This window comes from Denticeps clupeoides, chromosome 2, assembly GCF_900700375.1.
Source record: "Denticeps clupeoides chromosome 2, fDenClu1.1, whole genome shotgun sequence".
Classification (NCBI taxonomy): domain Eukaryota; kingdom Metazoa; phylum Chordata; class Actinopteri; order Clupeiformes; family Denticipitidae; genus Denticeps; species Denticeps clupeoides.
The window spans coordinates 9,210,548-9,237,478 of NC_041708.1; the positions used below are offsets into that span (position 1 = coordinate 9,210,548).

Genomic DNA, 26,931 nt, shown 5'->3' on the forward strand with positions numbered 1-26,931 from the left:
GAAAAAAAATATATGTATCATATTTAATATACATCAGAACTTGTACCCATAACTTTACTGAACATTGTATATAGACCAGCGATAAAGAAAAAATCGAATTGGAATTTTTTGAAGTTGTGTTGCAGTACCAACGTTGACCACAAGGAGTCAGCTTCAGACCAACAAAGACAATGAGGCCGCTTGACATTTTTACACAGAGATCATTGATGAGATGCCAAACATCATCCGTTATCCCTGTCAAATAACCTGGTTATTAACGCTACATTCTAATTACAACAATAAGAAGACTTGACAATGGTTCCAGTACAGTTTATTATCAAATATCCTCATGTGCTGACAGTTGAATGTATAGTGCCAATCTGTACTTCAAAATGAAACAATAACAAAAATCCAATAATCACATATAGTAATCATTGTTAAACCACAAGTCGGATTACATTGTTTATGAGTTGTGTTCATTTATTTCAGTAGGACAACTTGTAAATTTCCAGATCTTACTGTACTATTGTCATGATGTACAGTTTACTGCAGGAAAAAAAACATTCTTTTCACAAATACAGGCTCTGTTTGTTAGTGTATCTGAAACACTGTCTGTGTGGTGGCTGACGAGTCGATTTCAGTGTGTGCGTGATAAAACAGATCAAACCTAACCTTTCACAAAAAGCTTCTATGTGGCAGGAATAAACCTGTCATGTATCTTTTATTTTAATAACAATAATCACGTGCAATTGAAAACCTTCTGCTACAGTTCATTCAAGCATGAAGTCCAAAAGTCTGCTGAAGAATTTTCTACCCCTAAAATATCTTTTCAAAATGAGTTCACCTTACCTACCTTAGCAGTAAATATCACTATGCATCTCGTTAAATACCATTCATGAGATGACATGGGCCCACGTATTTGAATAATCACGTGCCAAATTCAATGAGAATAAAAGGAAAGTGTCATTGAATGAAAGGAAATTGTAATTTAATCACAGAATTCACCACAACCATTTTACCATTTTACACCAATGCAGAGCTTCTCCAACTCGCACAACTTTCTGCTTCAACTTTGCGCTGTGAAGGCAAAGGCCAGTGGCAAGAAGCCCATCTCAATTTCTCTCTCTTCATCGCGAGAGAGTAAAGTGCTCAACCCACGGACGTACAAATTTATTCACTAACATGCAATACTTTAAAAATACAACCAAACGTCTGTACAATCTGAACAAATTGCGAGTACCGATTACACAGGGTTCCATGACACATGTATTTCTATCACCGAAAAAAAATTTCACAATCAGTTTTTTTTTTCCTTTGTTGTAAATTCAAGCCAAAAAAGTGTCTCGTCTAAACTAATCCTGTACTGAAAAGTCCTACATTAACATTCATGGTGTGATTTTTTTTAAAAGTTATATACAGAAAATAAAGCACAGCAGTGGACCATTACAAATGGTTTCCAAATGTCTTCACGGACCGGGGCGCATTTTCGGATCAAGCCAAGTGAAAAAAATGTTGCGGAAAAGAAAATCTCTATTCATCCTGACTGCCAAATTGCACACGTTAGCAGAGGAGTTGTTTTCAGCTTGCTTCATGCATGACTGCTGTCGAATTCGGAAACGTCAGTTTTTGTCTTTATTTATTTATTTTTGTGCCGTCAATCTGCCACCAAGATGTTTCAGCTTTTACCGGAAACACAACCAGATGCTGCAAACTTGGTGAGCCATTGAGTAGTGAAGCAGAAGGTAGCGTTACGAAAGATGGGGGGCATTCTAAATGTAGCATGTGGGGGGAAAAGTATTTTAACTCTTGTGAAACTTTCCACAAAATCAATCATTCGACAATAATCCAAGAGGTCTTAGATAACAACGGTTAATGTTTTGGTGTTCTGGAGATAAATCTGCAAATCTAGGAGATACGTAGCTAGAGCTCGTAGACTACAGTAGATTGTTTCTAAGTTTTGTCATTTCCTCTTGCAGCTAGACCACAGAAATAATAATAAAAAGAAAAGAGCACAGGATCTGCCCACCCCTTTACTCTCACTTCCCTCTGCTGAAGTCATAGGTTTTTTTGTATGCGAGATGGGAGAGGCTGTCGGGAGTGTGCGAGTGCGGCAAACGCTACGGCCAAAACTCCTGGTCGTCCTCGGCTCTACCAGATATATCCTCCATCGTCTGCCTCCGCCGGCTCGCCCTCCTCCTCCTCCTCGACCTCCTCTGCGTTCTCTTCTGTCTCTTTATCGTCCTCGTCCTCCCATCCCACTCCGCTGCCGTAGTCGCCGGAGTAACCGGCTACCGCTTCTGATACAGACAGAAAGATGCACACAAAGTTTTACCATGATGGTGGCCAATATTCGCTGCTTTGGTAAATCTAATCCAGAGTCACCCTCTGTATACAAAGTTATTATCTGCTTGGCTGTACTTTAATAGAGGAAGGCACAGGGAATGCTCTAGAGCGCTCTAGATAACTTGCTGTATTTTGTAAGTGAAAGTTGCACATGGTGCTCACAAGGAAATGTGCCCTCTGCATTTAAAACAAAAACCTTTCTGTAAGCGGTGGCTAGCCGTGAAAGGCGCCAGAGGAGCATTGTGTGGGGACAGTACCATGCTCGAGGAGACCTCATTGGCACCTTTGTGGTTTGAGATTTGAGCCCACAACCCTTTGGTTATGAGTCTGCTTCCTTACTCACTGGGCGAAACCTTCTACACAAAATGACTATTGGACAAATTATGCATTGGCACACGTGAGCAGTGGCATCCTGTCCTGCACTCTCATTGGCTAAATCTTGTCAGCAAGTTATTTAGCATTCTAGATATCTGATCATTTGACCACGTTCCCACATCAATTGGTAGTCATTGAGCAACCACTTATTTGCCTGTAGTCAGATCTTATTTCGGTCAATTAAAGTGGTGTAGTCTGAACAAGACATTTTTACTTGTTAGCTGGTCATTATGCATTATGATGACAAGCTTCCAGATTCCAGCAGTGACTTAAGTTCTTACCACAGTCAGGCCGGCCTGTTGTCCTGGAACCAGTCAGCTCCTCACCATTGTGGTCCACACACCAACACTCCCCCCGTACTTGGTCACACTGCATCTTACGGTAGTAGCCGTCCTCATCGCAACTGGGGATGTATACACCTTCGACACAGGAATAGCATAGCGCCGCTAAGTTACATAGCTTAGGCTACGCTAAGATAAGCACGCTAATTACCTGACTGGGAAAAAAATTATCCTGTACCCTTAGGGTATTTAAATGACATTGTTGCTTTAGTGTGGCACCCTTCTACAGTCTGTACCCTTGCCTACCCCTCCAGAAAATAATCTAGACACAGGGCGCTGTTTTCAATCTGACGCCGAGTGCAGCGCTTTGTGCCAAGTGTGGCAGGTCAGGATTTAAATCAATAGGTAACCACCAATAGTTTCTATCCGTTTCTTGATGTAAAGAAACTACCCTTTAGTTGGTGTGTAATTATTTCTTTCACAATATTTAATGATGCTTGACATGCATCATTGTAATGGTGTTTCTTCCTCGTGTTATTTCATTTACTGAAAATTATGACAGTTTAAAATAGTGCTCACCGAAGGGTTAAACTGTCCTGTTTTTTGGCACATTTCTAAAACAGGGCAGTATTAATGTAAGTCCTTGGTATGTTATGTGATAGTTGTCAGCTTTTGTTCCTTCTCCTTGGCTCTGAGTACAGAATAGACGCGGCTGCTCTGCCCTCTCGGGGACAGAGGGCGAGACTCTCTTTTCGGCCCTTTTTTCTTCCTTTTGCGGTTGATAAAGCAGTGACAGGATTGGCAGTTTTGCTGACGTTTCCCCCCCGTCAACCTGCCCATCAAACCCAACAGTCGGTCCCTCACCTCACGGCGCGAGGACAAAAACAGACACACGCAAAAAAAAAAAAAAGACTAGTCAGGGCCAACTGACACCCCATCAATCTTTCAGACTCCTCTTATTTTGAGTCTATTGAGAATTATTGCTGTCAGTGTGCAATGGCTCCTGTCTGCAGTGTGGCCGTGCTAAACTCCGGCGCAGACTGCTCAGCCTGTAATCCCAGCCACACACTTACAATTTTAGTAATAAGTGTCCTTAGATGCTTCATGCTGTACTTGTCAGAATTGTGTATTGCACCCACACTGGTACCAGGGAAAAACAAGCAAAAATAATAATAATTATTATTATATATCTCAAATACACTTCTTATCACCTTATATGTGATTTTGTAATAAACCTTCATATTTGTACTATTTACTTTATTGTAAAAGTAAAGTGATTGTAACACTAAATACTGAGTTTACACTAAATACTGAGTTTAATACTGATTAAATTATTTTTCACCGTTTTCTAATGTTATTGGAGATGCACTAGTATCTACGTGCTTCTGCACTAGTTCAATCACCACACACTAGCTTTGAGGCAATGATGGCAGGATGAGAGAAGGGAGAAAGAAGGCCCAGGAATGAGTCCATTGACTAGTTTACACACTTTCCTCACTTTTTTCTCTCCTCCCTTCTAGGCGTCACTAGGCAACCTGTCAATGCCATAAGCAGGGTGAAACGATCAACCTCAGTGCACAACAATTAATAAAGTCAATCTTTCTTTTCATATTTCCACAAGAAATCACCCAGCGAGATAAAATCCATACAGGTACTGGATATTGCAACATCTAATTTTTTTTTTATACAACTAATTCCATAAGATCTTATATTTCATACAGTTGTGTGTGTATTTTTGGAGGGGAGGGTTGAAATATAATATTCTTTGTCGCTTCGGTTAACCTTTGCTTATCATGGTGTCCAACAGCACAGCTCAAACGGCTTAAACGGTAAAATGAACGTTGTTTGGTGTTCTGTTTTCTCCCTCGTTGGAGTGCATTTTATGAAACCCCGTACAGCCCAGGAGCCAGAATGCCAGCATAATAACATCAGCGGCGCACTTACTCCGAAGTAATGTGCCACTGAAGACAACGTATGGACTACAAAGTGTCAGTGTGACTCATAAAACAGGCTGTACTGTACAGTACGAACGCAGGCTGTTAGAATCACCGACTTTTCTGTTTACGACGCCGGTGGCGAACGCGGAGCGAGGCGTGAGGCACTTGGCGCACAAAAAAAACCACCCGACATATTGCAGTGAGAGCCATGAGTCACCGGGCTCTCCTTGCCCTTCTCACGGTGTGTCTGATTCCAGCCCATGTGCTGTATTTACCCAGCCTCCTCTTGGCTCCTTCTTGCACTTGGATTCGCTCCAGCTCTGCCAGACAGGGGGGTTCTGAGGGCGGGGCAAGAAAAAGAGGTTAAAACACAGCATCATCACTCATCACCAAGCCACACTCCTGCATGCCGAGGACTTTTTACCGAGGACTGTTTTCACCTTACACCATCAAGCCCCAGGCTTAGCATGTAGCGAGGTGATAGTGATGGTTGACAGCTCTCACACATCTTGTGTCTTCATTCTTCACCTTTTCCCTCCCGCATACATCACAACTGTGATCTCTAATATAACTACCAAACCAAATGTTTTTCCCAATGAACTACGTCCAAAATATTCTCCTCTATGTATCATTTTACGTTTACGCCATTTGTTAGATGCACTTATCCAGAGAACCTTACAATCAGTAGTTACAGGGACAGTCCCCCTGGAGACACTCAAGGTTACGTGTCTTGCTCAGGGACATAATGGTGGTAAGTGGGGTTTAAACTAAATCGTTCAAAAAACAACCGTAAACAAAAATAAAAAGTATAGATCCACACTGCGAGCCAAGCTGACCATGTTTCAGAAGCATTTAAATCTAAAGGCCAAGATGATCGGCCGATGTTGAATACTAGATGGGGGCGATCGATGGAACCTCAGCTTTGGATTTTCAAAGCCAAACATCCAGTCATGCAGCTTGACTCATGTTTCATATAGTCCATTACATCTGATTCAGCACAGGCCACGCAGATCATTATGAAGGCCCAGTAATGCCCGGAAAATTATAAGAGGTCGTGCTGATGTAGTCTGTGCTTCGAACTCATCAACACAACAGACGGACGGACGGGCTGACTCACTCTCTCTCCAGAAGCAGAGGCACCACTCGGCGGTGGACACCTTCCCATCCCTGTAGCTGTCGCAGGAGTTGAAGAAAGGTCGGATGCACACCTCATATTTATCCAGGTTAATGGCGGTCAGCTCGGCCTGGTTCAGGTAGAGGTCACCATCGGTGTCCAGCCTGGAGAACATCCAGCCAATGGAGTCTCGGCAGCTGGCCACCAGGCTTCTGTCCAGAGCTGAGGGCACAGTCACATTTTTATTTGCCCTCTCCTCATGTTTGTATTCACTGCAGTCATCAACGGAAACGTAGCAGTTAGCTCCCAGGCTGCGCCATTAACCCTGATAACTAGCCGTACGTGAAACAGCATGATAACAGGTTTTAGCTGCTGACCTCTGACCTTTCACGGCCCAGACTAATGTGCGCACAGAATACCTGCCTGATTCATTTGAAAGAGAAAGCAGAGGGGCAAAATTAGAAGACAGCAAACTGGTGACTAAGCACAAAAGGTGACTAGGCACTTAAATGTCAGATCGACAGAAAGGAAAAAAGCAATCCGCCTGACAAAGAATCAGTGGCAGGAAACCATTTGCTCTCCTGCAATTGTGTCGGGTGGGCAGCGAAGCAGAAGAGAAAGGAAGGATCGATTTAAGCAACTGATAATCTACATAATTTAATCTACATGCTGTAAAATTGTCGTAGCAAATTTTTTGAATGACCATGTGTGTTCTCAAAACCCCATTTGAAATAATGTTTGCCCGCTTACATGCTTTTGTATTGACAAGTGAGGGAACAGAATATTTTAACATGTCAAAATGACACTACAGTCTGCAAAATGATTTTTAAAAATGTCACACTTCAGCAGATATATTAAATTGCATTATTTAGACTGTGAGTATTAAGTAAGCCCTCACCTGATGTGGAGGCTGAACCAGGTTTGCCAGATGTGTTCTGCTTGGCATTACTGTGGAGAAGCTGAAACCAGTCTCGGAGTCGGTCACCCAGGTCCGCCAAGTCCTGCCCTGTGCATGCTTCTGTGGGGTTGGAGTTTCACGCGTCAGTCTCAACATTTTCCACATTTGAAAACCTCCAGAAAAAATATTAAATGACTCAAAATAAAACACTTTCTGTCACATCCAAATATGGGTGTTTCAAAAAAGAGCCCGGCCACACCCTCATGAATTTTTCACCCCGATTGTGTTCACCTGTATATTGATTTTGTGTCATGCTTGACAAAATATACACCATAGTGAAGTTTAATTAAGGGACAAAACACAAACAGAACACACAAATAAGGTAAATTGCTCAGGCCAGTGTGAATTTAAAACAGAACAGATAACACATGTAAGACATGCACGACAGGTAAATTACCAGAATGCATAAAATGAAGGACCTTATGTAACAATGGCAATTGGAAACTGGCAACCAGAATTAATTGTAATTATTCAAATAGAAATAAACAATTGAATCTTACAAACAATTGTAACTCATTAGTGACAGTAAAGGTCATGCAGGAGTGTGTCCCAAGGACACAAAAGTCAAGGGTATTAATCATGGCTAAGCTCGGCAAAACCCGACTCTCCCACTTAAAGTGAAATCAATACGTAATAAATCAAACCTGTTCAAATACATTGACAGATCCCTTAACCGAAGCTCCCCCAGAGTTCAACCGATGAGGCTTAACTCCATGATGAATGTCCAATCGAAATAATTCATTATGGGACGATGGACTTAACATTTTAATTACCATGGGAATTTTTTCAATTAACCTGAGCTCTTAGCAAACAGCGTCCCAGAGGCGTCCAGATATCGATCTAGACAGAAGAGTGAGAATTGCATGCAGTGCAGGGCACATCACAGACTAGCTTTCCCTGTGGTCCTTCACCAGCTAACTTTCTGTCAGCTACTTAAATATGTAATAGATACAATACCAAAAAAATACAATCCTGCAGCAACTCTTTTGACCTTTCAAAAGAAAAACAACTATATCTGAATATTTTTTTGCCAAGAAGGTGTAACTTATAAACAGTCTATTATTATTAAAACAGGGTGGTAGCCTAGTGGGTAACACGCTCGCCTATAAACCAGTAGACTCAGGTTCAGACCCCACTAACAACCATTGTGTCCCTGAGCAAGACACTTAACCCTACATTGCTCCAGGGGGGACTGTCCCTGTAACTACTGATTGTAAGTCGCTCTGGATAAGGGCGTCTGATAAATGCTGTAAATGTAAATGTAAACACAGGATGAAATGTGGAGACAGAACCTTGCACTTATTGTTGATGATGGAGTTTGATATTTTTGGAAAATCGTACTTGTTGAGAAAAGTTATTGAGGAACCCAGCTGTCACTTAGACACAGTGTGTTAAGTAATCACAGCAGTTCAATACTTATCACATAGTTGTGTCATTTTTGTGTGTTGATGATTGTGGGGTGTAACAATACCAGGCAACACTGCTTGTATAAATTTGCATTAATGAGAAATATTGACAGTAGGGGGCTTCAGTTGTGCAGAATAAGGAGTTGGGGTATGCCAATAATAATTAAAGGTTCCTCCCATTTTGTATATATATATAAACCTCATCTTCCGGATGACATGGGCAGTTTTTTTCGTTTCTCCCCCTCAAGATACAGATAACTAGCAAGCATTCCTTTCTTATTTCAATTTCTGTAGTTTTGTGGCATAATCAAACACAAACCTCCCCAAGTGACATGTTCATTTTAGTGATTTCGGCTTTACATGTAATACACCCAGATAATGTATTACTTTTTTTTTCTACTGTGAAATAAAATTCAATATTTCTTGACACTGATGTGTACAAATGAAAATGACTGAACAGAACTTTGGCCGCTCCCCGCGCCGACTGCAGAAGGAAGCAGGACGTTTTCAGCTCAGACAGGCCCAGCAGTTGGAAGAGGCTTTGTTAGCACAGCCAGCTGGTTTCGGTACTGACCGCGTTTGGCGTCGGCGCCACGGCTGGTGGTGGTCGGCGTGGGACAGGGGCACAGACCCTCACAGTGCACCGTCAGCTCCTTACCAGTCAGACACGACTGCTGCTCCAGCTTACACTGAGAGCCAGGGAGGGAGAGAGGAGCGAGGAAAAGAGGAAGGAGCAGGAAAGGAGCGTGTTAAAGCAGAGAGCGAGAAAGAGGGAAGACGGGGACGGGTGGGCTTGAGAAATAAGAAGAGCAGCATGAATTATTCTGCAGTCCTGAGACGAGCCCATTCTTCAAAACGAACGGGAGAGATATGCATAGGTTCCGACCACCTGGAGCCCGGTGGGGACATCAGCACCGGCGCAAAAGCAGCCCGGATACAGATAAAATATTTACAGGGGTGACTGCGGCAGAGGAGAGAGTTCACACACACACACACACACAGCAATTAAATATATATGGACACGGACCAACACAAAAACATCTTTTTATGTATTTGTGGGAAACGAGGGTAATAAATATGCAGCAGAGAGGGAGAAATAGAACAGGAAGAGAGACAGTGGGGCAGGAATTGGCCTGTTTGGTGAAGCTGGAGCTATGCCGACTGAATTGGCCAATTATATAAGACAAACTCCTGGTTAAAGCGTTTGTTTAAAAATACATCATATTTGACACTTCTTGCTGGTATTGCACATTTTGCCTAAACCCCAAATGTAAGACGACACCAGTTATTCAGATATATTTGAGAAAAAAAAGATATATAGGTCAATACGTTATTTAGTGGCCACTTTCCCGACTTGCAGCCAGGGTGGTTTTCTGGGAAGGACAACAAGGACAAAGTCGAGGCTGTCCTGGTAACAGACAGGGGATGTACCTGCCAGGTCCAGTCCTCATCCTTCCACCATGTCACAGTTTCTCAGTCTTGCTCTCTTACATGATATTTTGCTTTGATATTGTGCTTTCTCTGCTCTTTCAAGTGCTATGTTGACTACATACGTGTGGCTGGCTGGCAGGAAGATACAGGTTGACACATGTGTACTACAGATGTGTAACTACCTCAGGAACGACAGGAAATATAAACTACACATATATAAATTATTATTAACCTATTTTGTCTAAAGTCAGGCAAGCAATATATCACCATTTACATGTGGTCCTCATAAACCTTACATCAATAAACTAGCGTCCTTATAAATTCACAGTCACATAGAGATCAAATAAATTTGCATTCCACATGCAAAAACGCTCACCCATACAAAATTCTTACACCTTCGTACCAACACTTAAACACACACTCAAACACACATCGCTTTTGCAAGGTCAGGTTTGAAACAGAAATATAAATCAATACCACAGCTACTGCTAGTGCCTTGCTCCTACATTAATCAGACATGTGACAGTAGACACACAAACCATATATATATATATATATATATATATACACACACACACACACACACACACACACACGTACACGATATAGGGGCTATCAGGCGAGAGCTGATGTAGAATTTTTTTTCCTTTTTTGCTCTTTGGTTATACAGGCTGAGAAAAGTAGTGACTACATCAGGTTATCAACGGATTCTCCTCCTTGGTCCTCCTGCTATATTCATTCTCTTCTCATTACCCCCAGTCCTTAGGGAGATCCTGCTCCATTCAATCAGGCAGTTTCACGGCAAAATGTCATTTCTAATTTCTATTGACAAGTTATATGAAAACAGCAGAGTAAAAAGCACTACATGCGCCTGACCAACAGCTAACCAGTGAGGTGTTTTAATAGAAATGACCCTTGAAACGTGGATCAATGTATGTGTGTGCTGTTACCTTGGAAGCATAGTTGTGTCCATCTGACCCACACACCGGTGATGATGTGGCTGATAGGCAGGGTTTACAGTTGCTGTCATGGATACGAAGTCCTGGTTGGCTGATTCTGTAGGATGAAGAAAGAAACTGAAGCTACACAGATGGTACATATCATTACATTTCCATTTATGGCATTTATCAGATGCCCTTATCCAGAGCAACTTACAATCTGTAGTGACAGAGACAGTGACAGGGTTAAGTGTCTTGCTCAGGGACACAATGATAGTAAGTGGTATTTGTATATTTGTGGTCCTAGGCTACATTTACATACATTTACATTTACATTATTTATCAGACGCCCTTATCCAGAGCGACTTACAATCAGCAGTTACAGGGACAGTCCCCCCCTGGAGCAACTTAGGGTTAAGTGTCTTGCTCAGGGACACAATGGTAGTAAGTGGGATTTGAACCTGGGTCTCCTGGTTCACAGGCGAGTGTCTTACCCACTAGGCTACTACCACCCTCCCGTGGCTACTAAAACCCACCAACATATCGGGGATGACCATCCATTTCCAGCAAACATTACGGGAATGAAATGTCTCTGTTGATATGTCTCCTCTCCCTGATGAATTTGTGCACATTTTTGAGAAACAGAACAGAGCAGAACCACAACAAATCGTGGTGGCAATATTTAAGCCATGAAGAAGAAATTGTGGAACTTGTGAGATTCACCATAGATTTTTTTTGACAATTCTGAGAAACTCATGGTGTGGCCCCCATCTCCCCCTGACTTCAGTCTTATTTAGAAATTTTGGAGCATCCTCAAGCAAAAGATGTATGAGAGCGGGAGGCAGTTCTGGGAGGTGATTCTGCAAAAAAAAATCAAGCAGAAACTCACAAATTCAACAGATGCAAAAATATATGGATGCAAATTCAACAAATTCCCATTTTCAGTTCCTTACAACCAATGTTTTTTTCTAATAATTTTGAACAGTGCATTTCAATTTTTTATTTAAAAAATACTGTTATTATTGGGAGGTTTGTTCAGTAGCATTTGAATTACAATCTAATGGCTGATGACTTGAAACTTATGCTGACTATCATTTGCATCAAATATTTAGGAAAATCAGATAAACTAATTTGCATAATAATTTAGAATGTGGTTTAGCTATAAGTCGAAATGTCATTCCATTTAGGAATTGCATCAGATTTCCTTTAGCCTTAACACACACACACACATACACACACACACACAGCAAAAGCGGTATGAAAGCATGTTCAATTCACAGAGGACCAATGTTTCAGACTAAAAAAGATCACACCCTACAGGAAGCTTGGTAATAACATGAAGCGATTAGACCTACAAGCTTTTTGTCAGCTCAGTAAGATACCAAGGTCGGTTTATAGATTTCTTCACAAAATGCCAGCCTTTGAGCAGAATGTGAAATTCCGTGTCTTCCCTTCCAGCCCACCTGTGTTCCAGTTTCTTGCGGTTCAGGCACATGGCCCGCTGGTAGCCCTGAGAGATGCATATCTTGTTCCGACTGCACTTCACCTTCTGACAGGGGTCCTTAGTGGTGTCCAGACCTGCACGACAGCACACAGCCAGCATTTACACGGCCCTTCATTCACGCAAACCAACAATGAGCGTATAAATAATGTATTTCATTGCATTTTGAGTATGTTTTTATAGAACATTTAAATAATTAGTTGAAACCATGAATATTGAAATAGTATGAATTTTGATGGAATTCGTAAATCTTCACTTAAAGGAACTACTGATTTAAGATTTCTCTGATGGTTTCTTGACCACATAGCGCAGAGATTTAAACAATAATAATTCCAGCCTTCCTGCAACTCTGATCATACGGTATCAAGCCTGGATGGATGGTGGATCTATTCTTCACTATGCAAAATAAGCATATTTATGCTTATTTTGAGGCTTTAAAAGGTGTCGCATGACTTGCCTGAAATTTCATATCTTCCCCAGAGATGCTGTATTTTACTTCCTACGATAAGTTATAATAAAACCATAATTAATACGAGTGCATTTTTATGGTGTTTGGCTTTATAAGACGCAGATAGCACAAATCACTGCTTTTATATCTGTCCTGGCTTGAGTCGCATATGAATAATTCAGAAGGCCTTTGGATAGGGGAAGGACAACGCAGGAAATCATTCCGTTAACAGCGTTCCTTCATGAACCGAAAGGGGCACCATTTGTTTGGGCTTTTTTGATAGCATCTCCGTGGGAACTCGGATAAACAACTCGGGAACTGATGCCCTTAACCCAGTCGTGTGCTTGGATTGAGCACAGAAACAAACGGTAGATGTGGATTTTTTTTCTCTTCCTTTCTACAAAGATTCATTTTTTTCGCTGGTAGGGTGGTTGCTTGCCACTTATATTATTGGCATCTAAGCAAACACACAAATCTAACGCCTCCAACAAAAAAGCCCAAAGTCTCAAGTGAGGGGCCGTCAACCAATCAGTCATTTCAGACACGTGCGATGACCCCGCTCGATGACAGAGCGGAAAGGTGTGGTTCAATTCCCATTGCTTCCCATTTGAAGTCCTACATCTGCATGCCAGCAGAGCTCCCCAGTGTGCCATGTGACGGGCAGCCATTCTGACTGGATTGACGGTGCCCCTCACCTGTCACGTCACTCTTTTATTTTCTCTTGCAGGAGCGATTGTGCGTTTCCCTGGAGGATGCATGACTCTTCGGCACAACTGCAGGAGCTGTGATGCACCTTACAACCTTCTAAACAACCCACGGCTTCATTAAACACAAGCAATGGGAGCAGAGCAACAAAAAAAAAAACACTTCAACACATAAACCACTGTCTGTTTGCACACAACTTAACCCATATTTTCACACTAAAAATGACTGAACTGACTAAATACAGAAGATTTCCACCTTTAGACATGCAGCGTTTGGTAAGGGACCATCAGCAAAGTGTGATAATTGCATTTTAAAAAAGTCAAATAAAATAAGGTATTTTATTTAACCACACAAGCCAAATATATATTTTTGAATGGTTTGGTTTACAAGTAATGTGATAATTGAGCATGTGGTTGTACTAGTTGCCACATATGATATATACACGTGGATAAATACTGTATATATTTGCAGAAAAAACGTACAGAAAAATGAAAATCATTTCATATATGATGTCGTCATATAAGACAGGGTTATTCTGCTATTCTGTGGCAATGCTGCTCTTCCATAATGTGCGAAACAAACCAAAACCGTGAACGACATACCGCAATGCAAACCGAATCTTGGGCATTTCGAACCATTGTACCCCTGAGGACAAGTGGGCACAAACCATGCAGTAACTGGGTTACGTTATACATTATTTTTCAGGCAGAATTACTGGCTCTGAATGACACAGAATTTTTTCTGGAGAACATTGTGCAAATGCAGCGAAGATATTTCGTGAAGCGTGGACACACCATGCCATTTCATGCGGAAGAAGAGAGTCGGGAATGAATATATATCCCTGCCTCAGACATCTTATTTAAAAAAAAAAAAAGCTGGCTAGTTATTACTCTCAGGGTGTGTACAGCTTTCATAACTCAAACGCCCTGCTGCTCCTCCGCTCGCTGAGTGACCAAGAATTGATTTAATATTACACTTTTCTTCCCATCTAGGTTCTTCCACGGCTTTATCGCCAAAAAGGCAGGCGTTTCCACAGCAACACAGACGCTGGCTGGTGGTAAGCTGACCATCTTAAATGTGATTTGCAGCTCGCTTACTCCTCTCACCTCTCTATACTGAAGAACGCTTTCCACCTAGGGTCTGTCTGAAATACTTCACACGCTAAACCCACCCTGGATTTTGATGATATGTTAAAATTACGACGAAGGGAATAATGAAGGATTTTCACAGACACTGCTATGCCCATGTTGTCATTTGACCACTAACAGAAGCATGGACAAAGAGTGCATTTTTAAAGTGAAATTTTGTTTTATAAATTCTGCAATTCAAGGCTTTCATGAAATTTCTAAGCTGAACAATACACACAAGACTATGAGACTAAATAAATAATAAAACTAAAACTACTATAAGGTTCCATTAAAGTGGAACCAAAACATAAAACCAAACTCATCTGTTTGCAAACCGATCTTCCCTCCATTTCAGTGGATTTGAGCTTAAAATATCGTAGCTGAAAAAACAGACAGAATTTATCTAGGATGGAAACCGAGGGTCCCACATGCATCCACTCGGGAGACAATACTTCAAATGCAGACCTGGATGACACAGTCATGATACATTTTGTTAATAATGTAAAACATGTAATCATAAAATCACAAAGATTAAAAAATTGGGTATTGGGATGGACATATTTTCCAAAAACATTTCTCTATGCTAATCAGTATTTAACTAAATGAAATAAACAGGCATAAACGGACATCATTAGGCCTATTTTGGGTGGGCTTCCTCCCAAAAATACAGTAAAAAAGTGAAAGTGAAGTGATTGGCATTGAGGTACAAGGCACAGCACAGTGACACAACAAAATGTGTCCTCTGCTTTTAACCCTCACCCTTAGTGAGCAGTGAGCAGACATGACAGGCGCCCGGGGAGCTGTTTAGGGGACGGTGCATTTTTTTTTTGGTGGGGGAGGTTGACTCAGTGCTACTGGTCTCGAACCCGCAGCCTTCCAGTTACCAGTCCGTCGTGTTAACCGTTAGGCCAACACTCCCTGCGATTACAGTAATTATAATACAGTAATATCATATTTTTTTTTTATTATATATCCATACATGTCATACAAGATCGATTGTACATTGAGTGCAGGTACATACTTAAACTCAAATAAATACAAGACTGAACACAAGGAATTAAAAACAGTCTTGTTATTTAATTAAAATAATGTACTGGCTATTAAAGCTGCTCTAGGTAGAGGGTGGGCACCTGAACCCAGGCGGATGCTGCTTGTTCGCGAGTGGCTACGCTGATCTACAGTTCAACAGAACAGTTGCCTGAGAATTTAAAGACTAGGAAGCCAACAGCAGGGGGTCTTCCAGTGAAGCCAGTGAAATAAAGTGAGCCAGATAACAGCATAATTGCTGTACATTAGATATTCAAATTGAAGATGCCTGTTTAGGTTTGGTGAAAATTTTTCAGCACTCTATATTAACAGGGTAGTGGAGGCCTAGTGGGTAAGTAAGTGGACCCGTAATCAGAAGGTTGCTGGTTCGACTCCCCAAACCGCCGAAGTATCACTAAGCAAAGTACTGTCCCCACACACTGCTCCCCGGGCACCTGTCATGGCTGCCCACTGATGAAGTGAAGTGAAAGTGAAGTGATTGTCATTGTGATACACTGCAGCACAGCACACGGTGACACAACGAAATGTGTCCACTGCTTTTATCCCATCACCCTTGGTGAGCAGTAGGCAGTCTTATCAGTCATATAAGGAAGATGGAGCCTTCTGAACATAAAATTGCCAACACGTTATCAAGTGATCAAGGTAACTTAGTACACTTCATATTCCCCTCATCTGTTGTCCCCAAATGCTATTACTCCTGGCTGCCTATAAATTTCAGCTAGATAATACAGCCACACCTCAAAAACAGTTGGAGACAATTATTCAACAGCATTTGTGCAACGAGGGCAAACAGTTGGTCACATATTGGGTTCATCTTGTGAAATGAACACTCATCCCATTATGGAGGTCTTTCAAACGCGTCAGCTGATCGCACTGTAGCTGCCACGAACCCCACTCATATCTGATGTCAACATCCCACGTGTCTTTCAAAAAGATCCCATGCCTCCGCTGCTGCCCACAGTCCCCATATGTCACAAAGCTTTCCATCACAGATGAAGGCCAGGCACACGCTGTTATTCAACCGCCCATTTGTTTCCTGCTCTGCTCAGCTACTAATGTGTCTCTTTGGGATGATCAAAGCCCAATTTATTTCTTATATTCCTTCCTTTGTGTGGGGGATCTTTAATAAAAGAGATGTTTTGTTACACGCATCATCTTTAGAGACGTTTCTGGGTTTGCCATGAGGGATGTCTCCTGAATTTTTGGCACACAGCAAGGGCCACAGCAGCATTTCGAACTGCTTCCGACATGGACTCTATTACACACTAGCTCCATGTACCCCCTCAGCGCAGTATGGAGCATCGGCCTCTCCCAGAAATCACTTTTCTAAAAGAATGCTACATTTATTCAACCGGAGCCATCCCATATAACATGGCATTGCTCTATACTGCACCAATAAATGAAGGAAGGCAAGGCGGTACCCCTGAGGGTCTAGTAGCATTATTACGTCCACCAAATGTGTGGAATTTTTGGTTAAGTTAAAGGACATTTGGCTCATTATTCTGCTCTTGAAGCATTTGTAGTAGCACTGGTTAACATTTAAGCTCTAAAATCTGACCCTCAATATTTTTAGAGATATCCGCAATATCTCTAAGCAACAAAAGTGCAAGACAAGACAATGCTGGATAGTGCTTACTTATATGTTGTTGACGTCTACACCACAGCATAAGCCACAAATAAAAAGGTATGATATATTTTAATGGCAAGGCAAGGAAAAGACATGCATAAGCTAAATCCTGCTCTATATGTAAATTATTAATTTCCTGTCTGAGCAAAGTGTTAAAAGGTATGAGGTAGGAGGGCATTTTTGGGTTCAAAAATACTTTTAAATGACTCAAACCGACCAAACTGTGATGACATAATATTCTCCCTCTCATTTGTGTGTAAGGTGTATGACTTAATAGATGAAGGCCAGTGGGGCAGTGGTGGCCTAGCGGTTAAGGAAGCGGCCCCGTAATCAGAAGGTTGCCGGTTCGAATCCCGATCCGCCAAGGTACCACTGAGGTGCCACTGAGCAAAGCACCATCCCCACACACTGCTCCCCGGGCGCCGGTCATGGCTGCCCACTACTCACTCAGGGTGATGGGTTAAATGCAGAGGACAAATTTCACTGTGTGCACCGTGTGCTGTGCTGCTGTGTATCACATGTGACAATCACTTCACTTTATTTTATTTATTTTTTAATAACTTACTTAAGGGCCTCGTTATTGAACTCCAAATTAAATCACGTTTAATTGTGTGGCAATTAAAGTATGGATAAGTATGGATGACCTGACAACATCTCTCTCAATTGGGTTACAAAAAATGTCAGAACACAGAAATGTAAAAAAAAAAAATGTTACTCACTCTCCTCTGATCCGTGGCTGTTCCCCACAGTCCGGATGTAGTCGTCCTAAGAAGATACCAACATCATTAAGTTAACAACCCCATTTATCACAAGTTCCTAACACAATATTATCATGTAGTGAGACAGTGGCATGTATCCTCCAGCAGCCTTATCCTTTACTTCTTTCTGTTCTTTATGCTGCATTTATGAGAAAGCTGTCATTTTCCATCCTTCACAAAGATCTTATCAAACCCATTATGCATATATGCATTTTTATGCATTTTGCCTAAAACATAGGAGCACTGAATGTGAGCTCTAACTTTTAAACATTTACATAAATGCCTTTTATCAGACATCCTTATCCATACTGACTTACAATCAGTAGTTACAGGGACAGTCCCCCTGGGGACACTAAGTGTCTTGCTCAGGGACACAACAGTAGTAAGTGGGGTTTGAACCTGTGACTATGCTTCTACCAGCCTACCAAGCTACCAAACTAATTAGGTATATTGAATGCAGAATTACATACCAAAATGAATGCAGAAGACATACCAAATGTGTTTTGGTGATTATGATCATAAAACTTAAATAATGCTACTCTTGCACATTTTCTAATGCAGCAAAAAAAATGACAAATATGAATTATTTGACAGAGTGTGGGAAACCCAGAGGGACATTTCATCATCTGAGCCAATTTAGTGTTGCCAATTAGAGTTTATTATGCCATAAACCAATTCCTTGAGGTGCATAGCAGAGAATGCAACTGTGTTACCAACGGCAAATTTAACAAAGACTTCATGCAAAGCACACGAGTGTGTGTAGAGTATAGGTCTATAGGGATACTAACCTCCACTTCCTGCCAGACAAATAGGACAAGAAAAGGAGAGAGAAAGAATAAATATGAGATTAGAGGCATATTATGACAAACCGACAAGCAAAAAAATGCATCATCAATGAGGCATATAATTGCTTCAACAGCGACAGTATGAGGTCACAAAACCTTGATTGTGTTCCAGGTACCCCACACCATCCAAAGGTTCATTAATGGACATTTTGTGGTGACTGAAAAAGGGCCATCAGTTATCGATGTGCTGAATGAACAGGGTGCAGAAAAATGAAATGAAGCTGTTGGCAGGAACGGGTCTGGGTTACCACAGCAGCATACCAGGGGCTGTATTAGATACCAGAGGAATTCAAACTGCCGCACCTTCAAGGATTTTTCTCTCCACACAATTTTTTTTATCTTTAAAGGCCCAATGCATTAGAACAAAATTGATCCCTTTGCATAAATCAGAAGCTCAGATCAGTAAATAGAGGCAGCGGTGGCCTAGCATGTAAGGAAGCGGGTAAGGAAGCTCACCCGTAATCGGAATGTTGCTAGTTCAAATCCCGAGCCACCAAGGTGCCACTGAGCACCTTCCCTACACACTGACCTTTCATGGCTGCCCACTGCTCACAAAGGGTGATGGTTTAATGCAGTGGTGAAAAAGTTGAGTAAAAGAAGTTAAGTTAATGTCATTGTAATACACAGAACAGTACATGGTGCACACAACGAGTGGCACATTGCCAGTTCAGGATTCGAACCCACAACCTTCTGATTGCGGGTCCGCTTCTTTACCCGCTAGGCCACCACTGCACCGTGTGCTGTGTTTCACAATCACTTCACTTTTCCTTTTTTTCCACCAAAGGCACAAACACAATCGCAAACAAACATCAACTTAGCTGGGCTAGAGGCTATTATAATATATACTGCAGTAAACTTTAAAGCCTTGCTGGCGGAACCAAGAATGTCACAGAGCCATAAATGCCCCAGACTCCTGAGTTCATCTAAAACAGAACTGAAACAGAACAGCCACCAGAGCACAGTGGGACTCAGCAGGGAACAAAGAAAGTGACTAATTTCTATTCAATGAATTCTGAGATTACAGAGGACATTTTATGCCTACCCATTGTGACTCATTGATCATTTTATTTACTTGTGGATTTATATTGGACTGTGATCAGTAATACAAACAGCATTCTTTTATTGAGAACTAGGTGTGGACTGTAGACCTGAGGGTGCAGTTGGTGTGAAAATAATACATAGCCAGAAAATTAAGCAAACCTAATAAACCAGACTGATCTATTCTGGAAGGTTTGGAAAAAGTGGCAGAAATTTTTCATATAATACCATTTTCCCTTTAGTTTGCCAGTAGCAGTCTTTTGAAATGTGTGATTAGTACAGCCACTGTGGTGTCTGATGGTGTGTTTACTTGTGTGTATGATGTGTACGTCTGTTGGCTCATTTGCCTCAAAGTGATTGCCTGAAAGTGATTGTACACGGTGACACGACGAAATGTGTCCTCTGCTTTTAACCATCAAGGGTGATGGTTAAAAGCAGAGGACACATTTCGTCGTGTCACCGTGTGCAATGAGAAGTGGGCAGCCATGACAGGCGCCAGGGGAGCAGTGTGTGGGGACGGTGCTTTGCTCAGTGGCACCTCGGTGGCACCATGGCAGAAAGGGACTCGAAACGGTAACCTTCTTATTACGGAGGCCGCTACCTTGACCGCTAGGCCACCACTGCCCCCGAAGTTTACATTTATGGCATTTAGCAGATGCCCTTATCCAGAAAGACTTACAGTAGATACAGAAGTAACATACTCAGTGGCAGAACATGAAACAGTTACAGGGACAGTTTCCCTGGAGCAACTCACGGTTACGTGTCTTGTCTTGCTCTGCTCACTACTAATGGTAGTATGTGGGGGTTGAACCTGGTTCTTCTGGTTCAGCATATTACCCACTATGCTCCTAACACCCACCTCCATTTGAAAAATTAGTTGGTTCCCCCTAGTTGCTGTCCCCAGGCCACATTCCCATTTTTAAAAGGAACATTTTTACTCATTTTATTGGCCCAAAAAACAAAAAGCAGTGTCAATACTGGTATATATGGTGGCAAATATTGTATTTTTTTTTGTCTTATATTCTGGTCAATATGGTATTTTATTGCTATATTTTAAACATTACCATTATAGAGTAGATTTAAGGACAGTGGACAGTCTGTGGCTCTCAGGGCTGACAGATAATGCCTCCTAGTTGTGCAGAACGACCCTGTTACCTCGTTCTGGTTCCGCAAATAGACGTCGGTCCCGAGAATGGAGTGATTCGCATCACAGACTCAACCTCAGCCTCTGTCAGCCACCCAGGGCAGAGAGAGAGAGAGTAGAAAGAGTCGTATGATGGCAGCCAGCTAATGGAGTCTGACTGGCCAACCTCTACTACGGTCCCATAGGCTCAGCAGCTATGTCAGGCAGGAGGAAGCTGTTCTTCACAGCTCTGGGATATATGCTGTCATCACAAGTCTCTTCCTTCACCCTCAGTGTCGGTCTTAGGTTGTGTGTGAATGTGTGAGTGCATATATATGGTGTGTGTGAGTGGTTTGGAGGTGGCTTATTTATTAGGTACCCATAATCTTATTGACCTACATTAAACTGCAGCCCACCTGCAGCTATATATCAGAATCAAAATCAATATTGTGTTTATTGGCGATTAAGTACAGCATAGGCCAAAGGTTTGGACACACCTTCTCATTCATGTTGTCTATTTTCATGACCATTTACATTGGTAGATTCTCACTGAAGGCATCAAAACTATGTTGAGTTATGTACTTAACAAAAAACGGAGACCTGGCCTCCGCAGTCCCCGGACCTGAACCCCAATCAAGATGGTTTGGGATGAGCTGGACCACAGAGTGAAGGCAAAGGGGCCAACAAGTGCTAAACACCTCTGGAAATACAAACATTACAGACTAAAGTGCCACTACTGACCAGAGATTATTTAGGTGTGAAACCACTGAGCTACAGTTACTAACTCAGAACAATCTACATGTATCAGACGCCCTAATCCAGAGCGATTTACAATTATTAGTTACAGGGACAGTCCCCCTGGAGACACTCAGGATTAAGGGTCTAGCTCAGGAACACAATGGTAGCAAGTTTGAACCTGGTCTTCTGATTCATAGGCAAGTGTCTTAACCACTAGGCCACTACCAATGCCATACAATCTATTACACTGTGGTCTCTATTCTATATAATGATGCATATAATACAGTGTATGTGTATTAAGAGCCTAATTGATATTTAGCCTGGCAAATTAGCAGCTCAGATATATTCTTTGATTAAACATGGGTGGGTTAAGTTAAATAATCATTGTCTGTTGTTGAATGTGCTTACTTAATTTTTACACAAAATTGACACCAAGATCAGTACCCTAATTTTTATGCGTGAGGTGACGCTTGTGTGTATGTCTCTAGGTGGCTGGGTTGTAAGTGTGCATGTAATGAATGAAGAGGCAGGGACACTGCAGAGGTGTGACACAGAGATGGAGGAGACAACCACAGGAAACGGCCTTGGCTCATTAAATATGCATCTCCATGCAGAGATGGAAGCTGCAGAAACGGACTGCTTACAGGGTTGCGGAACCGTCACTGGTCATGGTCAGACAAATTATCCTGTGAAAAAATTCATGTATTAAACGCTCAGCTCAGGAGTTGGAACACACACACACACACACAGAAACAAATTTGTTCAGGTCAATGAGCATTTTTCTCACATTAACGACCACTGATTTACACTGCACAAAAAACTGAGAAGTAGATTTAGGTAGACTTCTCATTTCAGTGACTCTCCGCCTCTGTGAGTCCATTCTATTGCTTTCGTCTTGTCTACGATTGGCTTCAATCTGAACTGAATGATCTGCCAACTGGTCTAATGAAACAGATCCAATCAAATTTAGTACTTCAGGAAACCCCCCCCACTCTCTCGCTCTCCTGTCACTGGCGATTTGCAGGAGCAGTTTTGCCGGTGTTGGCTCTGTCAGAAGGGAGTTAGGGGGCAGGATGTCAGTTTAAGTTGTAGAGCGTTTGGACTACATGGTTTGCTAGCGCACACGGTCCCAAGATGACTATGGCAGGGATCATGTTTGTGATGGCTCGCGAACAAGGTGTTTTAAAAAAAAAATCTAGCAAAGGGAATACTTGCATGAATGAGATTTTTACATCATCCAGAATAACAATCCAGAATCCTCCCTTTATATAAACGTAGTCTATTAAACAACATTGTTTTAGCTAAAACAAACCAAAAAATCCATTTTACATGCACTTCTGCGTCCCTGTTGAAAGCTGAGGAATAGACGAAGGAATAATAAAGACTGAACAAAATCTGCCTCACACTCAGAAGAACAGGAGTTCATTGAGTACAGGTTGGAGTTCCTGCAGCTTTTTACTTTTATCTTGGCAGTGGCTGTCAGTGAGGATTATCCTCAGACAACCAATCAGTACCTCTCTGAAGGTACTTCTGAAATAAATGGGCTGGGGAGGTATCCTAATGCAACAGGGGTGAATATGTCTTGTTCCTTGGGAAGGTTGAGATTACTTTGTTAAAAAAATGATTCCACTTGCATCTGGTAAAACAAGAATATGCAGGGACAGATGGCAATAATCTGTCAAATTGCAGGTTAAATTAGCATATTCACTAACAAGACACTGAGTAAGTAAATAGAGACTACGGCCAATAAACGGGGCACGTGGGCCAGAAGCACATACACAAAAACCAAAAGATCAGTAGTAGACATGAAATCAGTGAACAACATGGGTCTGAGATAAAAGGCTAACATATAATAACCAAAACCAACAGAACCCACCTGTGGGTGACTAGGACCATCACCCAGTGAATAGTGCTGGTGAAAGGTGAAAGGTCAAAGGCGTCCTCAGGACTTAATGGAAAAATGTATAAAACAAGAAGTGCTTGGTAGCTCTATGCATCTTGAAGAAGAGAAAGTAACTACCCTTTTTGTTGTTGTTTAATTATTTCTGTCACCCAGAACATAATCTTAAATTATGTTTTTATAAACAGTTTAATGTGGGAGGAGCTTAATGTTTGACAGCTCTCACGCACGCTACCATCTCATTCTGCATGATTTTGGGTGATAGTAGCCATGTGGGTAACACACTTGACTATGAACCAGAAGACCCAGGTTCAAATCCCACTACCATTGTGTCCCTGAGCAAGACACTCAGGGGGGACTGTCTCTGTAACTACTGATTGTAAGTCGCTCTGGATAAGGGCGTCTGATAAATGCTGTAAATGTAAATTTTGAACCCGCACCCATAAATATGTCACACGCTGAAACACATTTCTTTCTTGTTTTATGTGTTTATTTTTATAGACCCTGAGGACGCCATTGACCATGCACTAGTGAACAATCCCTACACTTTTCTTTGTGGCCAGATTAAAAAAAAACGTGCACCATGTCCATAAGAGTCCCTGTGTCATATGTCAAACTATTCCACTAAGACTTCCAGTACAGAGCATGTCAGCATGACAGAAGCACACAAACTACATTCAGAACAAACGTTCTCTCCATAGCAGTTGTTAAATATTGTACTGGCTACTTAAACATGCAATGTTTTGACAGCTGAAACCTTGACAGAGAAAGCGAGATGTTCACACTTGGTACGTGGGAAACATCTCGTCACTGGGGGGAGACGGGGGGGGACTGGAAGCCCTGAGCTAAATCAGCCTGATCCTCAGTGCCAGAGGATCTGCCTTCTGCAGAGCAGCGCAGTCCTATTAAGGCTGATCTATAGTGAGTGTCGTAGGCTCTATGGAGAGCACACGCCGCTTGTGAAATTTATACGTCTGCATTGCCCTGCAGTGGCCGCCAATACTTAATCTGGACATGAGTAAGCAGTGTTTTCCGCTAGCGAGGACAGTTCTTGTGGGTTTACATTGTTTTGGGTTTGCAATTTCCAGGCAAACCAATGGCATAGATTTAGCCCGGAAGCAAATAACTCCCACACACAGCAACATTATGTTATATGGTCTGTAAGATCAAAATATAATACCGAGTGATGCGACATTTGAGTCACCAAAGGTGACCAAGGTGTTTCTATTCTCTGTGTTGCAGTTGAATGGAACCTTGCATGTGAAGCTTTAAAAACGGCAAGTCGAAATCTCTTTAGGTTGAACAGTGAAGTGATAGTTATCATACATAATTGTTGGTCATATTGGCCCGAATTGAAACACTCTTGTCATATTTGGCACCAGCTACTACAGCATTTTTGTACAATATTGTGAATATAAAACCACAACACTTTTTCAGACATATTTGAGAAAAATCATGCACCAGGTACTAGTGTCCACTGACCACTAAGTACTCACACTTAATAGACATTTCTGGACCATTCATTCTGCACTTGAGTACAATACAGAAAATTCAAATCTCATATTTACCAAATCTCATATTTTCCAAAAGAAATAATTATTAAAAAAAACATTGCATCATGATTCTGAGGTCATGACAATGTGCAGATACAATAGCAATATATATTCTGCACTGCCCTAGTTTACCCGTATGGTATAGCCGTTTTATTTCAGAAATATCCCTTGATAGCAATATAAGTCATATTGGGTTGAATCTATTAAAAGGGTATGGTTTCGAGTAACAGAACCCATGGTGAAATTCTGCACCCAGAAATGTGCAAAATCTTGAGTTAAACAGCAATCAGTGGAAACTTGGTACGAATTGGCTGACCACTGGGATATAAGCATGAGCAGTGAATCAAAAAGGACGTCTTCATCGAATTGTGTCGGATATGCTGCTCGCTTGTACACTTTCTCTTTTTCTTCCTCTCCCGGCATTAAAATAAGTGTTGGTGCTGTGAAGCCCCCGCTTGCCTTTTTGAAGAAGTGTAGAAGTGTATCAGCCGCAAATGAGATTCTGATGCACGCTTTCAACTGAGAAAAAAAGCCATTAGCAGCTTCGGCTCTGCAGTCCAATCTGACTGTGCAACGCAGCTGATTAAGGTCACTGCAATATGGCTTAGTTCTGCATATCCATTACAGCCCCAGATGGGGCAAATTAACCCGCAGTTCTTCTCTCTCTCTCTCTCTCTCACTCACACACACACACACACACACACACACATACACTAGCCACTGATCTGATGTACAGTGAGTCGTCCTTGACTTAGACAGGTTCGTTTAATTCTGAATTTGATTGCAGTGCATTCAGTTTAACACTAGCGGTATCACTGGTAAGTAGAAAGGGCAAAGCGGAGAATGTCTGCCAACAAGAGCATTTCCCATGATTCCTAGGTGCCTGGCCTTGCTGTTTTTGCATAGAGGGCACCTGCGGCTGGAGGCGCAATTGCACACATTTTCCATCACATCACACATCGCCCCATCAAAGAAACTGACCTATTGGACAAATTAAATTGTTCAACCTATTTATTTCACTAAATTGCACATTGAAACGTGTATCTTATGCAATGTATGTTGTAACGTCTGCATACCGGGTTATTTATTTATACCCAATAACTGTGTCACATGCATTTGTTCTATATTTAGTGTGTCCTTTGCATATACAGCTCCTGTCCTGCACTGAACCTTATTTCAAACTTTATGCTAGTGATGTTCAATACAACATATTTCCTTTCCGATCTGATCTGAAGTAAAACACAGGCTACTTCAGGCTTCGGTCGTTTTAATTTGCATCCCAGAACTTACTGTTTCTAACCACGAGACACTATTCCACATACTCAAATGCTCTCTTGTATTTATTGTCTTAAAAAGCAGCTTTCCCTGTATGCATTCAGAAAAAATGTAGTCTGTGGCATTTTCAAACCACTATTTTATATAATACTTTAATTATGAAGTAAAACTTATTGCAGCAGTGTAATGTGGAGGACACAGGCATCCTGTCCTGCTTGGTACTCCTGTGCTTTAGATATTTTCATCTGGTCACCGCTGATTTCTACTCTCACTGCGCCTGAAAAAAGACGTGTCCAGACGCAAAAGTGCCGTGTTCAGGTGTGTCACCTGAATCGACCCTAACACACCATCACGCTCTGTCTCCCACGTATATAGGCATCCAGGTAACCACAAAGGGAAAAAAAAACTATAGGAACTGCCCTGCGTAACCGAGCCGCAGCGGACATGAATAAATTAGTGCCCACGGAAGATGCTTCTGGGGCGG

The 26,931-nt window shown here is 41.8% G+C and overlaps 1 protein-coding gene across 2 annotated transcripts in view; it reads right to left on the minus strand.

Annotated features, from left to right (window-relative positions):
* Positions 1-293: 293 nt before the first annotated feature.
* LOC114784956 (testican-2) overlaps positions 294-26,931 on the minus strand; it is a 45,509-nt gene continuing 18,871 nt past the window's right edge. For both annotated transcript variants that reach the window (XM_028970864.1, XM_028970863.1), the window contains 10 exons: positions 18,764-18,772; positions 17,937-17,982; positions 12,226-12,340; positions 10,775-10,880; positions 8,968-9,082; positions 6,928-7,047; positions 6,033-6,251; positions 5,191-5,253; positions 2,979-3,116; positions 294-2,276 (listed from right to left, as the gene is read on the minus strand). In XM_028970864.1, coding sequence (XP_028826697.1) covers positions 2,128-2,276; positions 2,979-3,116; positions 5,191-5,253; positions 6,033-6,251; positions 6,928-7,047; positions 8,968-9,082; positions 10,775-10,880; positions 12,226-12,340; positions 17,937-17,982; positions 18,764-18,772 — 1,080 coding nt within the window. In that variant the 3' untranslated portion in view covers positions 294-2,127. The remainder of the gene's footprint in view (positions 2,277-2,978; positions 3,117-5,190; positions 5,254-6,032; positions 6,252-6,927; positions 7,048-8,967; positions 9,083-10,774; positions 10,881-12,225; positions 12,341-17,936; positions 17,983-18,763; positions 18,773-26,931) is intronic.